Here is a 14810-nt window from a genome sequence, read left to right on the forward strand (position 1 = left end):
ACCAACCTGAGGGTTGGTGGTGATGTAGAAGCCAGACACCCAGCCTTCTCCAGGGTGCTCTGCTGGTCGATTACTTTTTGGTCCAATTCCAAGACTATCTTCTCATCCATCATTCGCTGTTCCTCTCGGATCTGTTGCTCCATGGCCTGGAAAACAGAACAGCCAATGTGAAAGTGAAATATCTGCCTTCTTCCTGGCTTTTTCTCATCTCTACAACTTTTACTGGAACCCAAGAGCAACCAGGCTCTGAATCTCTCCTGATGAGTCCAAGGATAGCAGTGGGCAACCAGCACAGCCCCAGGTCTTAACACCTCCACCTGCAAAGCTATCACTCAAGAAAATGCAGGGAAGTCATGGGAACAGCCTGCTCTCCGAGTGTTTGGAGGCCAGAAAAGACCATGAAGAACTGATCAGTGTCTGAATCACTTTCTCTGATGAGTTACCACCTGAGCTATGGCTGTGCTTGGCCCAAGAACTACATGCCCCTCTCAGGTGAGGCTGAAGGAAGCCTTGGAGGAATAACACAGGCCACTGAAGCTCATCAAGATGCCTCCCTGGACACTAATATGGAACTGCAGCTGTAAACCCCACACAGATCCTATTTATTTGTGAAAAGATCTGAACGCTGGGGCTCTATTTTTGACAGACTGAGAACATTATGAAAGAAGGACCTTGCCAGAATAGCCTCAACCAGGAGGACATGGCCACTCCTGCCTCACCAACATCTGCTCAACCTTCAGCAGATAGCCTCTGTGCTGCCTCCAGAGAAGAAATGGAGCCCAGCAAACTTATGGGTGCCAAAGGCACGCTGGAAATCAAGAGTGGGAGCAGAGAGCAGGATTGCAGGGCACAAGCAGAGTACAGCTGAAGTAAAGAGCTCCATGTGTGCAGAGGTGATACACCCCCACCAGGCTGCACTGAGCAGCAGACTTCCTCTGCAAGCCACAGGGAACACCACGAATCATCAAATCCCATCAAAACACAATGACAGGCTCATTTTCCTAGGGTGGGCAGCAGAGTGAGGGGGTGGATTCTGCCCCTCTGCTCAGGTGCAACCCCACCTGCAGAGCTGGCTCCAGCTCTGGCAGCCCAGCACGGGAAGGACGTGGAGCTGCTGGAGCCAGTCCAGAGGAGGCCACAGAGATGCTCCAAGGGCTGAAGCCCCTGTGCGACCTTAGAGCCCCTTCCAGTGCCTAAAGGGGCTCCAAGAGAGCAAGAAAGGGACTTGGGACAAGGGATAGAGTGACAGGACAAGCAGGAATGCCTTCAAATGGAGAGGGCAGGATTAGATTAGATGTTAAGAGGGAATTCTTCCCTGTGAGGATGGTGACACACTGACAAAGATTGTCCAGAGAAGCTGAGGCTGTCCCATCCCTGGAAGTGTCCAAGGCCAGGCTGGATGGGGCTTGGAGCAACCTGGGATAGTGGCAGGTGTCCCGACCTATGGCAGGGTGTGGGACTGGATGAATTTTAAGGTCCCTTCCAACCCAAACCATTCCATGATTCTGTGCTTCTCCTGCAAGAAATAAGAAACAAATAAGCCATTAGAGAGCATCCAAAGGAGGGCAATGAACATGGTGAAGGGCTTTGAGGGGAAGCCATATGAGGAACAGCTGAGGACACCTGGTCTGTTCAGCTGGAGAAAATGAGACTGAGGGGAGACTTACTGAAATTACAACTTCCTTGGAAGGTGTCATAGGTTAGCAAGCATAGTCCCGGAAGGGACGTCCTTGCTAAGGGGTGCTTACAGTTTCCTCTGGGAACTGATAGAACCTATCAGCTGGCCAGTTTGAATATGGACAATTCTCTAAGCCACTTAAAGTTGTGATCACCTCTGTGATCCACATTTAAGAATAGGCAAACTCCCCTCCAAGCTCTCTCTCGTTTCCGGCGCTGGGACAGGTGGCTGCAGGGCCCGAGCAGGGCCCAGTGGGCTCGGCCAGGCCCTGCTCGGGCCAGGCCGGGCCGGGCCACGGCCATCCTGAAGCCATGGACCTGTTCCAGCCGTGGAACCCCCCCCCACTGCCTTGCCGTGGGCAGCCGGAGCGGCTCGGCTCTCCCCCCTCCACTGCGATAAGAAAAATTCAACATTCCAGCTGCAAAGCTGCAAGGCCGAGGTGAGAGTAACCCTTTTATTGCTGTGAAGAGCTGAAAACCTGAAGGAAGAGAGAGAGGAGATGCTTAAAGCTGAAATTCTCTTGTGAAGCTATGATATATCAGAGTATCCTGTTGTAATTTCATGAAGATACGGGGGGTGGAGTGTTCAACTCGTGAGCAGAAGCACCTGCGCTGAGATAGGCAGATGCTGACGCAGCTGTAATTGCATGAGAAGTTTGGACAGGGAGAGATGAATCAGATGAGGACTTTTGCTCCAAACGGGAAAGGAGAAAACCTCAGTCCGTAGAGATGAACCAGATGAGGACTTTTGCTCCAAATGGGAAAGGAGAAAACCTCAGTTCCTAGAGATGCTCCCAGAGATAGTCCTAAAGATGAAGATGATGAAGACCCTTTGCTCCCAGGGAAGGAGAAGGGCCTCTGTTTTTGTTTCTGAACGGCTCAACCTTAAAATTGTACCCCAAAAAACTTCAAGAGTGGACCCTCGAAAGCAGTTGCGGGAAAAGCTGCAAGTCGGGGGAAGGACTCACACACAGGCAGAGAGACTCCTCTTCCTAAATGGACTGAACAATATTTGGAAGTGGGCGGCTGTCTCGTTGTGATAATGTTTTCATAGCATGAGCAAGAAGAGACTTCTCTTTCTAAATGGACTGAACAAGGTTATTATGGAAGTGGTAAACAGACTGAACATCTTAAGGGCTGTCTTTTCACATTGTCAGTGGGAGAAGGGAGGAAGGTGGGGGGAGGAGGAGAGTTCTGAAGGTGGTATAATTTTTTTTTCTTCTTTTAGGTCTGTTAATAAACTTCTTTATATTCTTTCAAGTTTGGTGCCTGTTTTGCATTTCTCCTAATTCTTATCTCACAGCAGATAAACAGTAATGAGTATTTTGGACCAAACCACTACAGAAGGGGAAGAGGAAAGGCAGACATTGATCTGTTCTCTGTGGTGACCAGTGATAGGACCCGTGGGAATGGCTCAAAGTTGTGTCAGGGAAGGTTAGGCTGGAGATCAGGGAAAAGGTCCTTTCCCCACAGGGTGCTGGGCACTGCCCAGGCTCCCCAGGGAATGGGCACAGCCCCGAGGCTGCCAGAGCTGCAGGAGCATTTGGACAGCGCTGCCAGGGATGCCCAGGCTGGGGTTGATTGTTGGGGTGCCTGTGCAGGGCCGGGAGTTGGACTGGATGATGCTTGTAGGTTTCTTCCAACTCAGCTTATTCTGTGAATCTCTGGAAAGCCACAAGTTTCAATGTTTCATTCGTGCAACGCTGTCCCTTTGTAACAGAGAACACAGGCACATGTTCAGCTGGAAACATCCACGTGGTTAAACTATCCCCACTGCACAGAAAGGCAGAAGTCACAAACCCCAGGATTCCCTACAGCAGTGGCTGGTGGTTAAAAAGCCCTTAGGGGGAGATGAAGGCCTCCACCCTGCCACAATTCCTGGTGAAAATCCAGAATTTGTGTGACAGATCTCTTGGCCATGAACAGTCTGGGCACAGGCTGAGGTCTGTCTGCAGCAAGAGTATCCACGGCTCTCTGCAAAACGTGTGACCTAACAAAGAGCAGTTATCACTCACATGGGGCAGGAGCTACCTCTTGGAACCTCTCCTGGATGTAGAGCCCACAATTAGCATGTCACAGTGAGAAACCTTCACAAAACCATCTGCAATTAAGGAGGATGCAGAACTTGGATCCACTAGAAGGTGACCATACAAAAGCTGCTTCAGAGAAAACATTCAGGGCAGGATCTCATGGCAATAAATGGGAAGAAACTCAACTCCAGCCCCAAGAGAAGGCAAGGCAGAGGGATGACTGCTCCTTCACCACAGGATGCTGAGGAATGAACCTACGCAAGCTCTGTCCTCACACTTTCTTCAGTCCAGGGGTTCATGCTCTTTGTGGGAGATACAACAGATTGAAATCCCCATTCCGCAGATTTTCCTTCCTCCCACCCACCTCAGTGTGCCATTGTCTCCTTCACTTACTGTGCTGGAGGAATGACTTTCTTTGGGCTTGAAAAAACCCCCCAAATTTAAGTGCCTCACATTGTTTAGTGTCGGCATCTAATTCCAGGTTAGAGAAAAGTGCCGTATCTTGGACAGATCTGAGGCTTAAACACAGGTTTTGCTTCAGCCCTGGTGGCCACGGACCCTGTATGATGGGCTAAGCTTTTCTAAATGCCATGGGTTCCACAGAGAAGCCAACATCCAAAACCTACACCTTGTATTACCTGTCCTGGGAGCCCAATCCCAAGCTGTCTCGAGGAGGTGGTCATGGAAACCTTTAACCACAGAGCACAGCTCCAATTAGACACATATCAGATATAACTGAGATGATCAATCTGTTCCCAAAGTGCTCTATGGCAGAATTGTCAGAGGATAAAGAAGGGAAAAAGTGACTCTATTAACACCTGGGAGAGGAAAAAGAAGAAAGGCAGAGGGCAGGTAGGAGGAAGTGGGAGGAAGTTGCACAGCATATAAGACAAAGAGAAGTGAGACATATTTGAGCAATTTAATGAAATACTGGAAGCATTTAAGAGAGGCAGTAGATATTACTGCTGCAAGTCTAAATTACTCAGAGACAAAAGTAACAGGGACAGGTACCAGAGGTCCAGCCTGGCTTTAGTCACCTTGACGGACATGAGGAACGTGGAAACACCAAAGGATCCAACAGTGAGCTTGTGCTCACATGGTGCTTGTCATGGGCCAAGGCAGAAAACAGTTCTCGTTCGCCTAATGTGGACCAAAGTAACTTCCCCCCACATTTCAACTCCACTGATTATATTAATCTGCTACTTGCCATTTTCTTACATTATAAAACTGCCTCTATCTATCACCAACAGGTGACAGAAAAGTCCTTTGGGACTGAATCTTCTCAAAATGCCTTGGGATGCTCTCAGAAACTATTACTATAATTATGAAACTCGAGGTGTTTCCTCCTTATCAGTGCTACTCAGTAAAATGTGATTCTTTTGAGTATTTTCTGCTTTTGACTTGTTACAATATTATGGCAGATCTCAGGTGCCTTCTGCACGTTTTCTATCACTTGCTTCCTATCCTATAGAGGCTTCAGCCCACCATAATGATGGATCATTAAAGTACTGTGGACAGCATTGCCTTTGGAGAAGGCTCCTGAGCTTCCAAAATTCACAGATCACACCTGGGGTGGCAAGAGCCTGGGCCCCTACCTTGGGGAGACAAAAAGTAAAGCAGGAGGAGAAGGCCTCTAGACTGGGGTGGGGAACCTAGGTCTGTGCTAGCAAGGCCAGCCAGGACAGCTGGTGTCTCCCAAGGCTGCAGGGCAGGAATAGCCAAACCCTTTGGAGATGCTGCAATGCGGCTGTGAGAGCCCTGGGAAGAGACGCAGCTCTGCACCCGACCCCCCCCCCCTCACCTCCATCTCCAGCCCAGCCCCCCTCACCTCCATCTCACGCTGCTGGGCTGCACGGAGCAGTGGGAGGTTGTGGGGCCTGCAGCACTGCTGGGCCTCCTTGTGCCGGTGGAACAGCTCCTGCTTCAGCCCTGCCATGGGCACGGGGGGCGCTCAGGAGGGCACACTACTGCCAGGTGCTCCCAGTGCCATCAGTTCCACCCCTCCCTCCCCCGAGTGCCCTTCCCACAGCTCCCTGGTGCCCTCACAACCCACCCCCAGGGGCCCCCAAAGCTGCCTTTCCAGTGCCACCCCCAAAGCCCCCCCAACCTGCCCCTCTCAGCGTCATCCCCAGCCCCCCAGTGTCCCCACCGCAGACCCCCAGTGCCCTCTAGTGTCACCCCCAGCGTCCTCCACTGTCTCACAATCTGCCCCCTCAATGTCACCTCCCACTCCCTCACTGTCCCCACACAACTCACCCCCTCGTTCCCCAGTGCCACCCCCAAGCCCCCACTGCCCCCCCAATCTGTCTCCCTGGTGCCCCCCCACCGCCCCCACAACATCCCACCCTCAGTACCCCCCGAATCTCCTCCCTACCACAGAGATACCCCAGGCCCATCTCCCCCCGCAGCGTCCCCATCACTTCCCTGCAGTACTACCCCCGTTTCTCCTGAGCTGTCCACTCCCTGTGTCCTCCCAGTGCTCCAGAACGGCCACCCTTGTGCCCCTCGCCCCAGTGCTCCCCTCTCCGGTCCCCCCAGTGGCCTGGGACTACCCCTCCGGTGCCTCCGGTACCGCGGTGCTCGCTGTGCAGCTGCCGCCGCTGGCTGTACAGGTTCTTCTCGGTGAGGTGCTGGATCTCCAGCAGCCCCTGCACGATCTCGAACACGGTCCCGTCCAGCAGCGCCAGCGCCAGCTCGGACAACGTCGTGTACGAGAGGCGCTGTTGGCAGGCGCTGCGGGCACACACCGGGTCAGCGCCGGCATCGGCAGCGGCCTGTGGCCCCCCTCGGCTCCACTCACCTGGGCAGCGCCTTGACAAGCGCCTGGAGCTCGGCCAGCAGCCGGTAATGCCGCTCCTGCTGCCGGGACAGCACCACCTGCTGCTGCTGCTGCTCGGCCACCTCGAACCCTCCAGACCGCGCCATTACCCCCGCACCGCTCCCTCACCGTCCTCCTCCGATCTGCGCCTGCGCAGGGCCGCGGGCGGCCTCACCCTCCTGCCGGAACTTGCGCATGCGCGGGCCCGCCCCCGAGCACCTTCATCGCCCCGCCCCGCCCCCGAACCGCGCAGGCCTCGCCCCTCCAGCCTTCACAGCCGCGCCCCCAGGAGCTGCCAATCCCGGCCCAGACCCCTCCCCGTGGCCCAGACCCCTCCCCGTGGCCCAGACCCCTCCCCGTGGCCCAGACCCCTCCCCGTGGCCCAGCCCATTTGCCGCCCCGCTGCCACGCCCCCTCGCTGACCCCGCCCGTTTCCCAGCCGCGTTCCGGCGCTCCCGCTCGCCGTTCCCGCACATCCCCGGTCCGTGCCGCTCCCGGTAGCGCGGCGGCAGCACCGGCCACCGCCCCCGCCTGCCCCGGGACCCCTACGCCCGGCCCCCCGAGCCCCGGCCGGAGATTTCCAGGCGGTTCCACTCCAGCCCATCCCATGGGATGCACGGGCGGGAATCTCGGAGTGTCCCGCTGCTCCGGCTTGGAAGCAGCTACAGATGTTTTAAATTACTTTATCAGAAGCATTTCAGACGTAATTTGTCCTCTTTGGAGTGGATGAGTCAAAAGTGGGTGACAGGATAACTTCAACCACGGCCAAAAATGTGGTGTGTCACCGGCACTGGTGGGATTGCACTGTCTGAAGTAATTCCAGCCTGTGAAGTGGGGAACATTGTCTATGAACACTGCGCCAGAGTCATGCTGGGCAATGTTTGTGGGTGCCCTAGGAAGGACGAGGCCGCACGGCTGCCCAGATCCCTTCCAACCCCTGAATACACATTGTTACGTGCTGAGATGGTCTTGGGTGCTTCCCGTGGGTGCTGGGGTGTGGGTGATGAGAATTGGAGCAGGATGAGCTGTGCAGTCATGGCAGCAGAGCACAGGAAAAGGTTCCTGTCTTGCATTAGGAAAGATTCATTGTAATGGGTTAAAAATACCTTTAAAATACTGGATATAATAGGACTTCAAAGCCTACAGAAGCTGCGCTGCTGCTTGAGAGGACAGGAAATGGCCATGTGAGAGAACACAGAGTATCTCCAGCAAAATGGGGTATCCTGAAAACATCCCTGAATAGATATTACTTTTTCCCGCCAGTTTAATGCCTCAAATTTCCATTAAAGGATCCCCAAATCCCAAGTGCTGGAGAGGCTTCGAGTGGGCTGACTGCAGATCTCTCTACCTCTGGGCTGCTTAGACCTTATTACCCTGTCGTGTCCATCTGTCCAGCCTGTCCCCTGCCCGTCCTTCCCCCAACCTGGTAGCAACACCTCCATGGAATGATTTCCTCAGGAACCACCACGAGGTTTTGCTGTGCTGGAGCAGCCAGAGGTTGAGTGCTGCAGCCTCTGCTGAGCTGCTGGGTGATGGGAAAAGAGGATCCTTTAATGCAGAGCTATGAGCTGTCCTGCCCAGCTCTGGCTGGGGCAATAACCTGGATCAGGATGAAAGCGTCCCCAACACTTTGCCATGCTCCTCCATGAAGATTTGATGGCAGCTTTTGCTAAATATCCCCCTCTGTGTGCCACCTGCTGTCACACAGTTTTGCTGTCCCAGGGAATTCTCCCAGCAGCACAATCCAAAATCCCACTCCTACCTGCCATTCACACCTTTGATAAGCTCTGTTGGCAACCAGTGACACTCAGGTATGGTTGCCAAGGCTTCACCTGAAACACGACCAGACCAGCTGCCTCCCCTGACATGGCTGCCTGCACTGGTGAGGACATAAATGCTACCTGCCTTGTCCTTTCCAAGTGTCACAGCCTCGTGGGCATGGCACAGTGCAGCCCCTGCCTTGACTTCGCTGCTCTCATGGCTCACTGGGCTTCTGCTCCCTTCCCAAGGCTGTTTCAAGGGGTTTTCAAGCCTGGGGGTGTCTGCTGTGGGAACCCTGCGTAGCAGCAGGCTGGAGGGAGGAGGCCATGCAGGAGGCTCTGGCAGTGCATGGCCATGGCTGTGGACAGTGGCTGTGGGGTGCCCGTGCATGCCTGGGGGTGGAAAGGGGGGCAGCCGGACAGCTGAGAGGCTCAGCCCAGGGAAGAGGAGGGCACATGCCCAGGGGCACTCTCCAGCAGTGCCAGCAAAGGAGCAAGCACGATCTGGTGCCTGTGCATGCCTGTGAAGGTGGAGGGAGGGGGCAGCCAGGGCCTCTGCTCTGCCACGGACATTCCTCTCCCTTCCTTTGTGCTGCAGGAAATCTGCACTTCCTCCCTCCCCAGTGCTCCTCCCGGCTCAATCGCTACCAGATGTGAGACCCATGCACTTCTCATTAGCCCGGCAGCTCTGGGTGCTGCCTCTGCAGCCTGCAGGGCTGGTGATGCCAAAGCTGGGATTTTGGGGGTCCTGGGGCAGGAATCTGAGCTGGTGTGTGCTCCATGAAGTACCTGGCTGTGCTTTGCACTGGGATCTTTGCTGGGCCAGGATGCTGGTGGGGATGCAGGGTGAGCTCACTGTGGGGATAGAGCTGGGACAGGGTGTTCTGCTGGGACCTGCATGAGTGCCATAGGGACAGAGGGACACGGGGTTTGGGTTGGAGGAAGGAGCTCAGTGAGCTGGATTGCATATGGGTCACCTGTTGGGGACAATCTGCAGCCCTAGGCTGGGTCTGGGAGTGTAGGGGACGTGGGTGGGTGGCACACATAGGGACTGGGGCTGGAGAGTACGGTGACCTGGGGTGTCCCATGCTCTGTGTGTCCAGGCAGGGAGCACATCAGGATATGTTGGGATGTGCAGGAGGCTCCTGGGGGGTGGGTTCTGGTTGAGGTGGGGTAGTCCCTGACCAGCTAACAGTGTTTGCAGTGGTGCCACAAGCAGCTCAGGTGACACAGCATGGGTGGAGGAAGTACAGGTCCTTCCTGGGCTGCCCAGAACATGCCAGCAGCCAGGATGATAAAACAGCAGCTGGACCCAGGGGCCTGAGAGCAGAAACAATCCTGCAGTTGGGTTGTGATGCCCAGGAAGAGCCTTAACTGAGCCTGGATTGAACTATGGAGGGACAGACAGAGCTGAGAAAGCTCCTCTGTCCTTCCTCACCCTGATACCCCCACCATGGAGTGAGGGAGGCTGGGGAAGAGCTCAATGGGACTCTTCCTGCTGGGCACGATGAGGCTATATTTGGGTGCATATGGCCATGGGACCTCTGCACTGGGAGAGTGGGATGTTCCTTACCTTGGCACAGAGGAATCTGTGGCTGATCTTGTCCTGCTGCTGCTTCTTGAGCCCCCAAACCAGCTGCAGGGCTTTCCTCATGCTGCTGGTGCAGAAGAGGCTGGGAAGAAGCAGGGGGACAAGAAATACAGCAGGAGTGGGGTGTCTGTGAAGCATGGTGCATGGGGGCATATTGCCATGGGGAATAGTCCTGCAGAGAACCCTGAGCACACACCCTCCTGCAGGAGGTATCTGTCCAAGCCTGGAGTCCCTGGGAGAGCTGCCACATCACCATGGCTCTGAGTCACCACTTCAGAGCCGGCCCCCCCAACCTTTGGTGAGTGTGGTGTCACCAGGCAGCCAGCTGTCACTGGAAGAGGCCAATGCACCACCAGTTCTGCACCAAACATGGCTTTACTGCCTTTACTGTGGAGTCAGGGACAGGTCAGCATCATCTGGTTCTTGGGCTGAGAGCTGGTGAGGATCCCAGCAGTGGCTCTGCTCTCCATGGCATTGGTGTGGACTGAGATGGCCAGAGCCGGTGACTGGATGGCAGCTCAGCCCAAGCCATGGTGCTTGCAGTTAGTCCCTGGCTGGCACCTGAACCGGGACTGGAGCCAGGGTGCTCCTGGAGCAGCAATACCCCTGCAGGGCCAGGTCTGGGAGGGTCCTCTCCTTAAGGCTGGATGTGTCTCTCCTCAGCCAGCTTGGCTTGGATGTTTTCCTCAAGTCTCCTCCAACTCCTCTTTGGACCCTTCTGCACCAGCCCTCTGGAGCAGGGGCTTCAGCAGCAGGCCTCTGACTGCACCCTGCACTGGCTGAGTGGTCACCCACCACAATGGCTTTGCCACCTGTCCCCAGCCTTGCCCCCTCCTTTTTCACACTTTAACCTTGTGTGGGCCCTCACCTCATCCCCCAGGCGAGGGGAGGGCATTGCTGGGACTGCCAGAGCATCAGCCTCAGGCTCACCGGATTTATTCCAATTTAAACACTGCAGAGTAAAAGTGTTTCCCCTGCTCTGGCCTCTGGAACTGAATATCTGAACGGGAATTTCACCCCTGAGCTGCAGCTAAAATAAGACCTGGATCGAGGTGGTCACTGGCTCTTGGTGGTGCCGGATGAAGCCTCCACGCTCCCTTCCCAGTTGGCTGCTGGTGTAGCCAGGAGAGCAAGGGCTACTGAGCTGGAAGGGCAGTGGACATCATTGGAAACATGTTGGAAAACATGTCCAGGCTTTGGTTGTCTGGGCCAAGTTCCATGGGGACACAGAGGAGATGCTGCACCCATGTGTCCTGACTGCACATCATTCCTGGGATAGGACATGGAAGCTCATCCAGGGCAAATTCATGTGGATTGTGGCTCAGCAGCCCAGGAGCATCTCATGTCTTTGCCACCTGCAGAGAGAAGGGTGTCAGGTCTGTTTGACATGAGGTGGCAGGTCTATATCACCCCATGGACAACACCCTGCCTGGGGAGCCTGGGCAAGGGGAAGGACTGCTTCCCCTGGACCTGCTGCAGAGGCTTCCGGCTGGCTGGTGCAAGTGCTCCCAGGTCACTGCACAGGGCTTCATAACCAAGAATGAGCTGGGATGAGACAGAAGTGTGTGGGCTTGGCTGGGAGTTGTGCACAGGGGCCACAGGCAGCGAGGAGTGAGTGCAAAGGATGTACGGGATGCAAGAGATACAGCAGGCTGCAGGGGACACAAAACTGGCAGCAGGATAAAAGGGATTCAATGAGCTGAAAAGGATGCAAGGGATGTAAGGGATATAAAGGATGCAGGAAGGGCTGCAGCAGACTATAAAGAATGCATGTGCAAGGAGGCTGCAAGGGATTCAGAGAGTGCAACGAGGTGTAAGGATTGCAATGGGATGTAAAGGATCCATGGGAGGCAAGAGATGTAAAGGATATGACCGTATGCAGGGGTTGCAGCAGCCTGGAGCCAGCCCCTTCTATCCCTTGGCTGCGGCTGCCCAGTTGGCATCCATGCCCCTCTGTGTCAGCAGCCTGACTTTGGGCAGGGACAAGGATACCAGCTCGTGGGTCCTGGGGTCCCCCTTGCTGCGCCCATGCAGTCACCAACTGAGCAGGGGACAGCTGCAGGCTGCACTCCCTTCCCCTCAGGATATTTTCGGGGTTTCCAAGCCCCTCGGGGAGACAAAACCCCCGCCCCAGTGAAGCGGCTGCGGCTCCTCTGCTGCAGACAAGGGGCCCATTCAGCCCCGCGCCCCGACCCCCGCCCCGCATCCTGCGCAGTTCCTCCGGGGGAGCGCGGCCAGCCCCCGGCAGCAGCCAGGGCCGATCATGTGGCTCCTAATGAAATCCAGATCCGGGCAGAGTGATGACATTGCGCAGTGATTTGTGCTTCCACACAGACTAAACACAGGCGGGCGAGATGCGGCTGGGAGCACAGGCTGCGGATGAATCAGGTACCCGGAGCCTCTGCCTGACTTCCGCCTCGTTATTCCTCTTCTCCTGCTCAAAATACTTGGATAGAGTGCCCTCGTGCTTTCCCTGCAAAAATAGGGATTTTTCCCAAATGATGCTTGCAGAGGCTGAAATAAAGGCTCAGGCTCTTGGGTCTGTCCAGCGATGGCTCCGCGTGTTAGAAGTCCCTTTGCTCTGTGCAGCACATTACGGCTAGGGGTTTATTGGTGTCCTGGATCACATGGAAACACTTCCACTATTCCGTGGGGTGAGGAAGAGTCTTAAAATGGAGCCAAGGTGGGTTTGCTGGTTCTGCAGCCGGGGAGGTGCTGCATGCCCACCTGATGCCTGCGAGCGGGGGTCTGGCTGCAGCCCCTACCCTGCGCAGTGCTCAGGGCACTGCCCTGTGCCCCGCTAAAGGCACATTCATGTGCACCTCATCCTTCAGGCTGGAGGGCTGGGGGCTGCAGAGGCACCCCTGGAGGTCTCGATAAGCTGAGGGTGCATCCCCAGTTTGAAGCCCACGCAACGCATTGCAGCGCAGGACAGGGCAGAGGAGGTGACCGTGGCTTTGCCCAGCCCTGAGTGCCCATCAGTGGGGACAAAATGGCTTTAGAGGGGTGCCAGGTCCTGCTTGCAGAGCCTGGAGCTGCTGCTGGGATGGTGCTGGGAGGTGAAGTCCCTGCCAGACATGCTGTTGCCCTGTTTCCCTGCAAGTCCGTGCTGGAGCCCCCTGAAGCCCAGATCCTCAGGAAGTACCCAGCACAGCACTTGTTGGATTCAGCATCACAAAACCCGGTCTGTGGGCAGGTGTTGGGAGGTGCCTGGGTGGCACTGCCATGAAGCCAGCAGGGATGGGGCTGGCACCTGGATGCTGTGGGCAGGCTCAACCTGACCTTGATGTCCTCACCTTTGGTTCCTGGAGCTTAGAAAAATAGGTAAGTACATAAGTGTTTGTGTGTGTATATATATATTACTGTATACATAAAACTATAGAAGTTTATATATCTATGTTATATATTTGTAAGTATATGTACCATGTACTGCAGGAGTATATAGGAGAGTGTAGTTGTCTATATATGAAAAGAAATATAGAAATAGAAAAACATTTACTCCTGGAGTGTACAGGAGTGCATACAAATATATATATATATATATATATATATATATAATATACACTCCTATACATTCCAGGAATAAATTTTATATATATATATATATATATATACACACACACACATATATATAATGTATATTGACATATTAAAAAAAATATATAATATATACACACACATATTTTTGCGCGGGTGCATATACTCCTGGAGTATATATTTTTATCAATATCCTGTGTCTTGTGGCATCTCAGGCACTGGGTTCAGAGACAAACCACCCTCTACCCCCCTGCTCCATTTCCTCATGAGGGAAAAGGCTGCAAATACCCATCCAGAGGCTCCACCATCCCAAGGGAAAGCTGTGGGTGCTGTATCAAGGTGTCCATGTCATGCCAGGGCTGGTGGTGCAGGGTCCCAGAGCCATCACCCATGCTCACAGGGACCCCTGGGGCACAGCTTTCTCCTTCCTGCTGGGGGGTGATGCTGGAGCTGCCATCCCGCAGGAGCACAGTGCCCATCCTCGGCTCTGCAGGTTCAGTGCTACCTGCACGGAGCTGGTGGGCACAGGGAGAGTACACAAGCAGCAGCTGATGGCCTGCAAAAGGCTTCTATTTCTTGCCACTCAAACACCACCAGAGCCTTCCTCAAACACCAGCTATCCTCAAGAGATGCTGATGAGGTCACCAATGGCTGTGGTGAGGAATGGTAACTGATTCTGGTGGCGTTGCAGTGGCTGCACCTCTTTGGGGTTCCAGCTGGGGTGATCCACGCAGCCTGGCAGCGAGGAGCCCAGTGCCAGCTGGATGGTAGCTGCACGAGGACATCACCCATATGGCGTGGGGACATCCCGGTGTCCCCAGCCTGGCCATCCCTGGAGCCAAGTGTCCTTGGGGAAGGCAGTCAGGACCCTGCATACACTTCGTGAGGCAAAGAAGGAAATGGCCATTTCCCCAAATGTAACGTAGCCACAGGAAGTGTCAGCTGCATATATATTTATATCCCTGTAATCCTGATACAGCTGCCCAAACCCCTTCACAATCCCCCCATCCAGCACGAAATTCCCTCTGACATTGCTGTTCCCCTTCCCAGAAAACACTGAGAGAGAAATTTCCTATATAGTTTTGAGAGCCCTGAGTTGTCTTCTGCATTTCATTCTCATTGGAGTTTCCCTTCCAAGTTTATTTTTGGTAGGGCCTGAAATAGGAAATGAATTGTTGGCAGCAGGCTGGCTTTTATTGCTACTCGCTGGCCAAGCCAAAAAATGCACCGTTGTCCAACCCAACAGCTCTTTCTTTGCTTTGGGAAATCAGGAGGAAATGGGAGGAAGATCAGTGTTGCAGTGTTGGTGGAGGAGAGGATGAGCCATAAGTGTCACTGTGATCCACTGATCCTGTGGATGAGGTGCTGGTGGAGCAGAGGGGATGGTGGTTCCATCA

The 14810-nt window shown here is 54.5% G+C and overlaps 1 protein-coding gene across 1 annotated transcript in view; it reads right to left on the reverse strand.

The window, feature by feature from the left end:
• LOC116452995 (protein DGCR6-like) overlaps positions 1–6699 on the reverse strand; it is a 9684-nt gene extending 2985 nt beyond the window's left edge. The window contains 5 exon segments of the mRNA XM_032127969.1: positions 7–38; positions 41–146; positions 5536–5636; positions 6280–6440; positions 6508–6699. Coding sequence (XP_031983860.1) covers positions 7–38; positions 41–146; positions 5536–5636; positions 6280–6440; positions 6508–6632 — 525 coding nt within the window. The 5' untranslated portion in view covers positions 6633–6699.
• Between the last annotated feature and the right edge of the window lie 8111 nt (positions 6700–14810).

This window comes from Corvus moneduloides, chromosome 18 (assembly GCF_009650955.1).
Source record: "Corvus moneduloides isolate bCorMon1 chromosome 18, bCorMon1.pri, whole genome shotgun sequence".
In the NCBI taxonomy this organism is placed as follows: domain Eukaryota; kingdom Metazoa; phylum Chordata; class Aves; order Passeriformes; family Corvidae; genus Corvus; species Corvus moneduloides.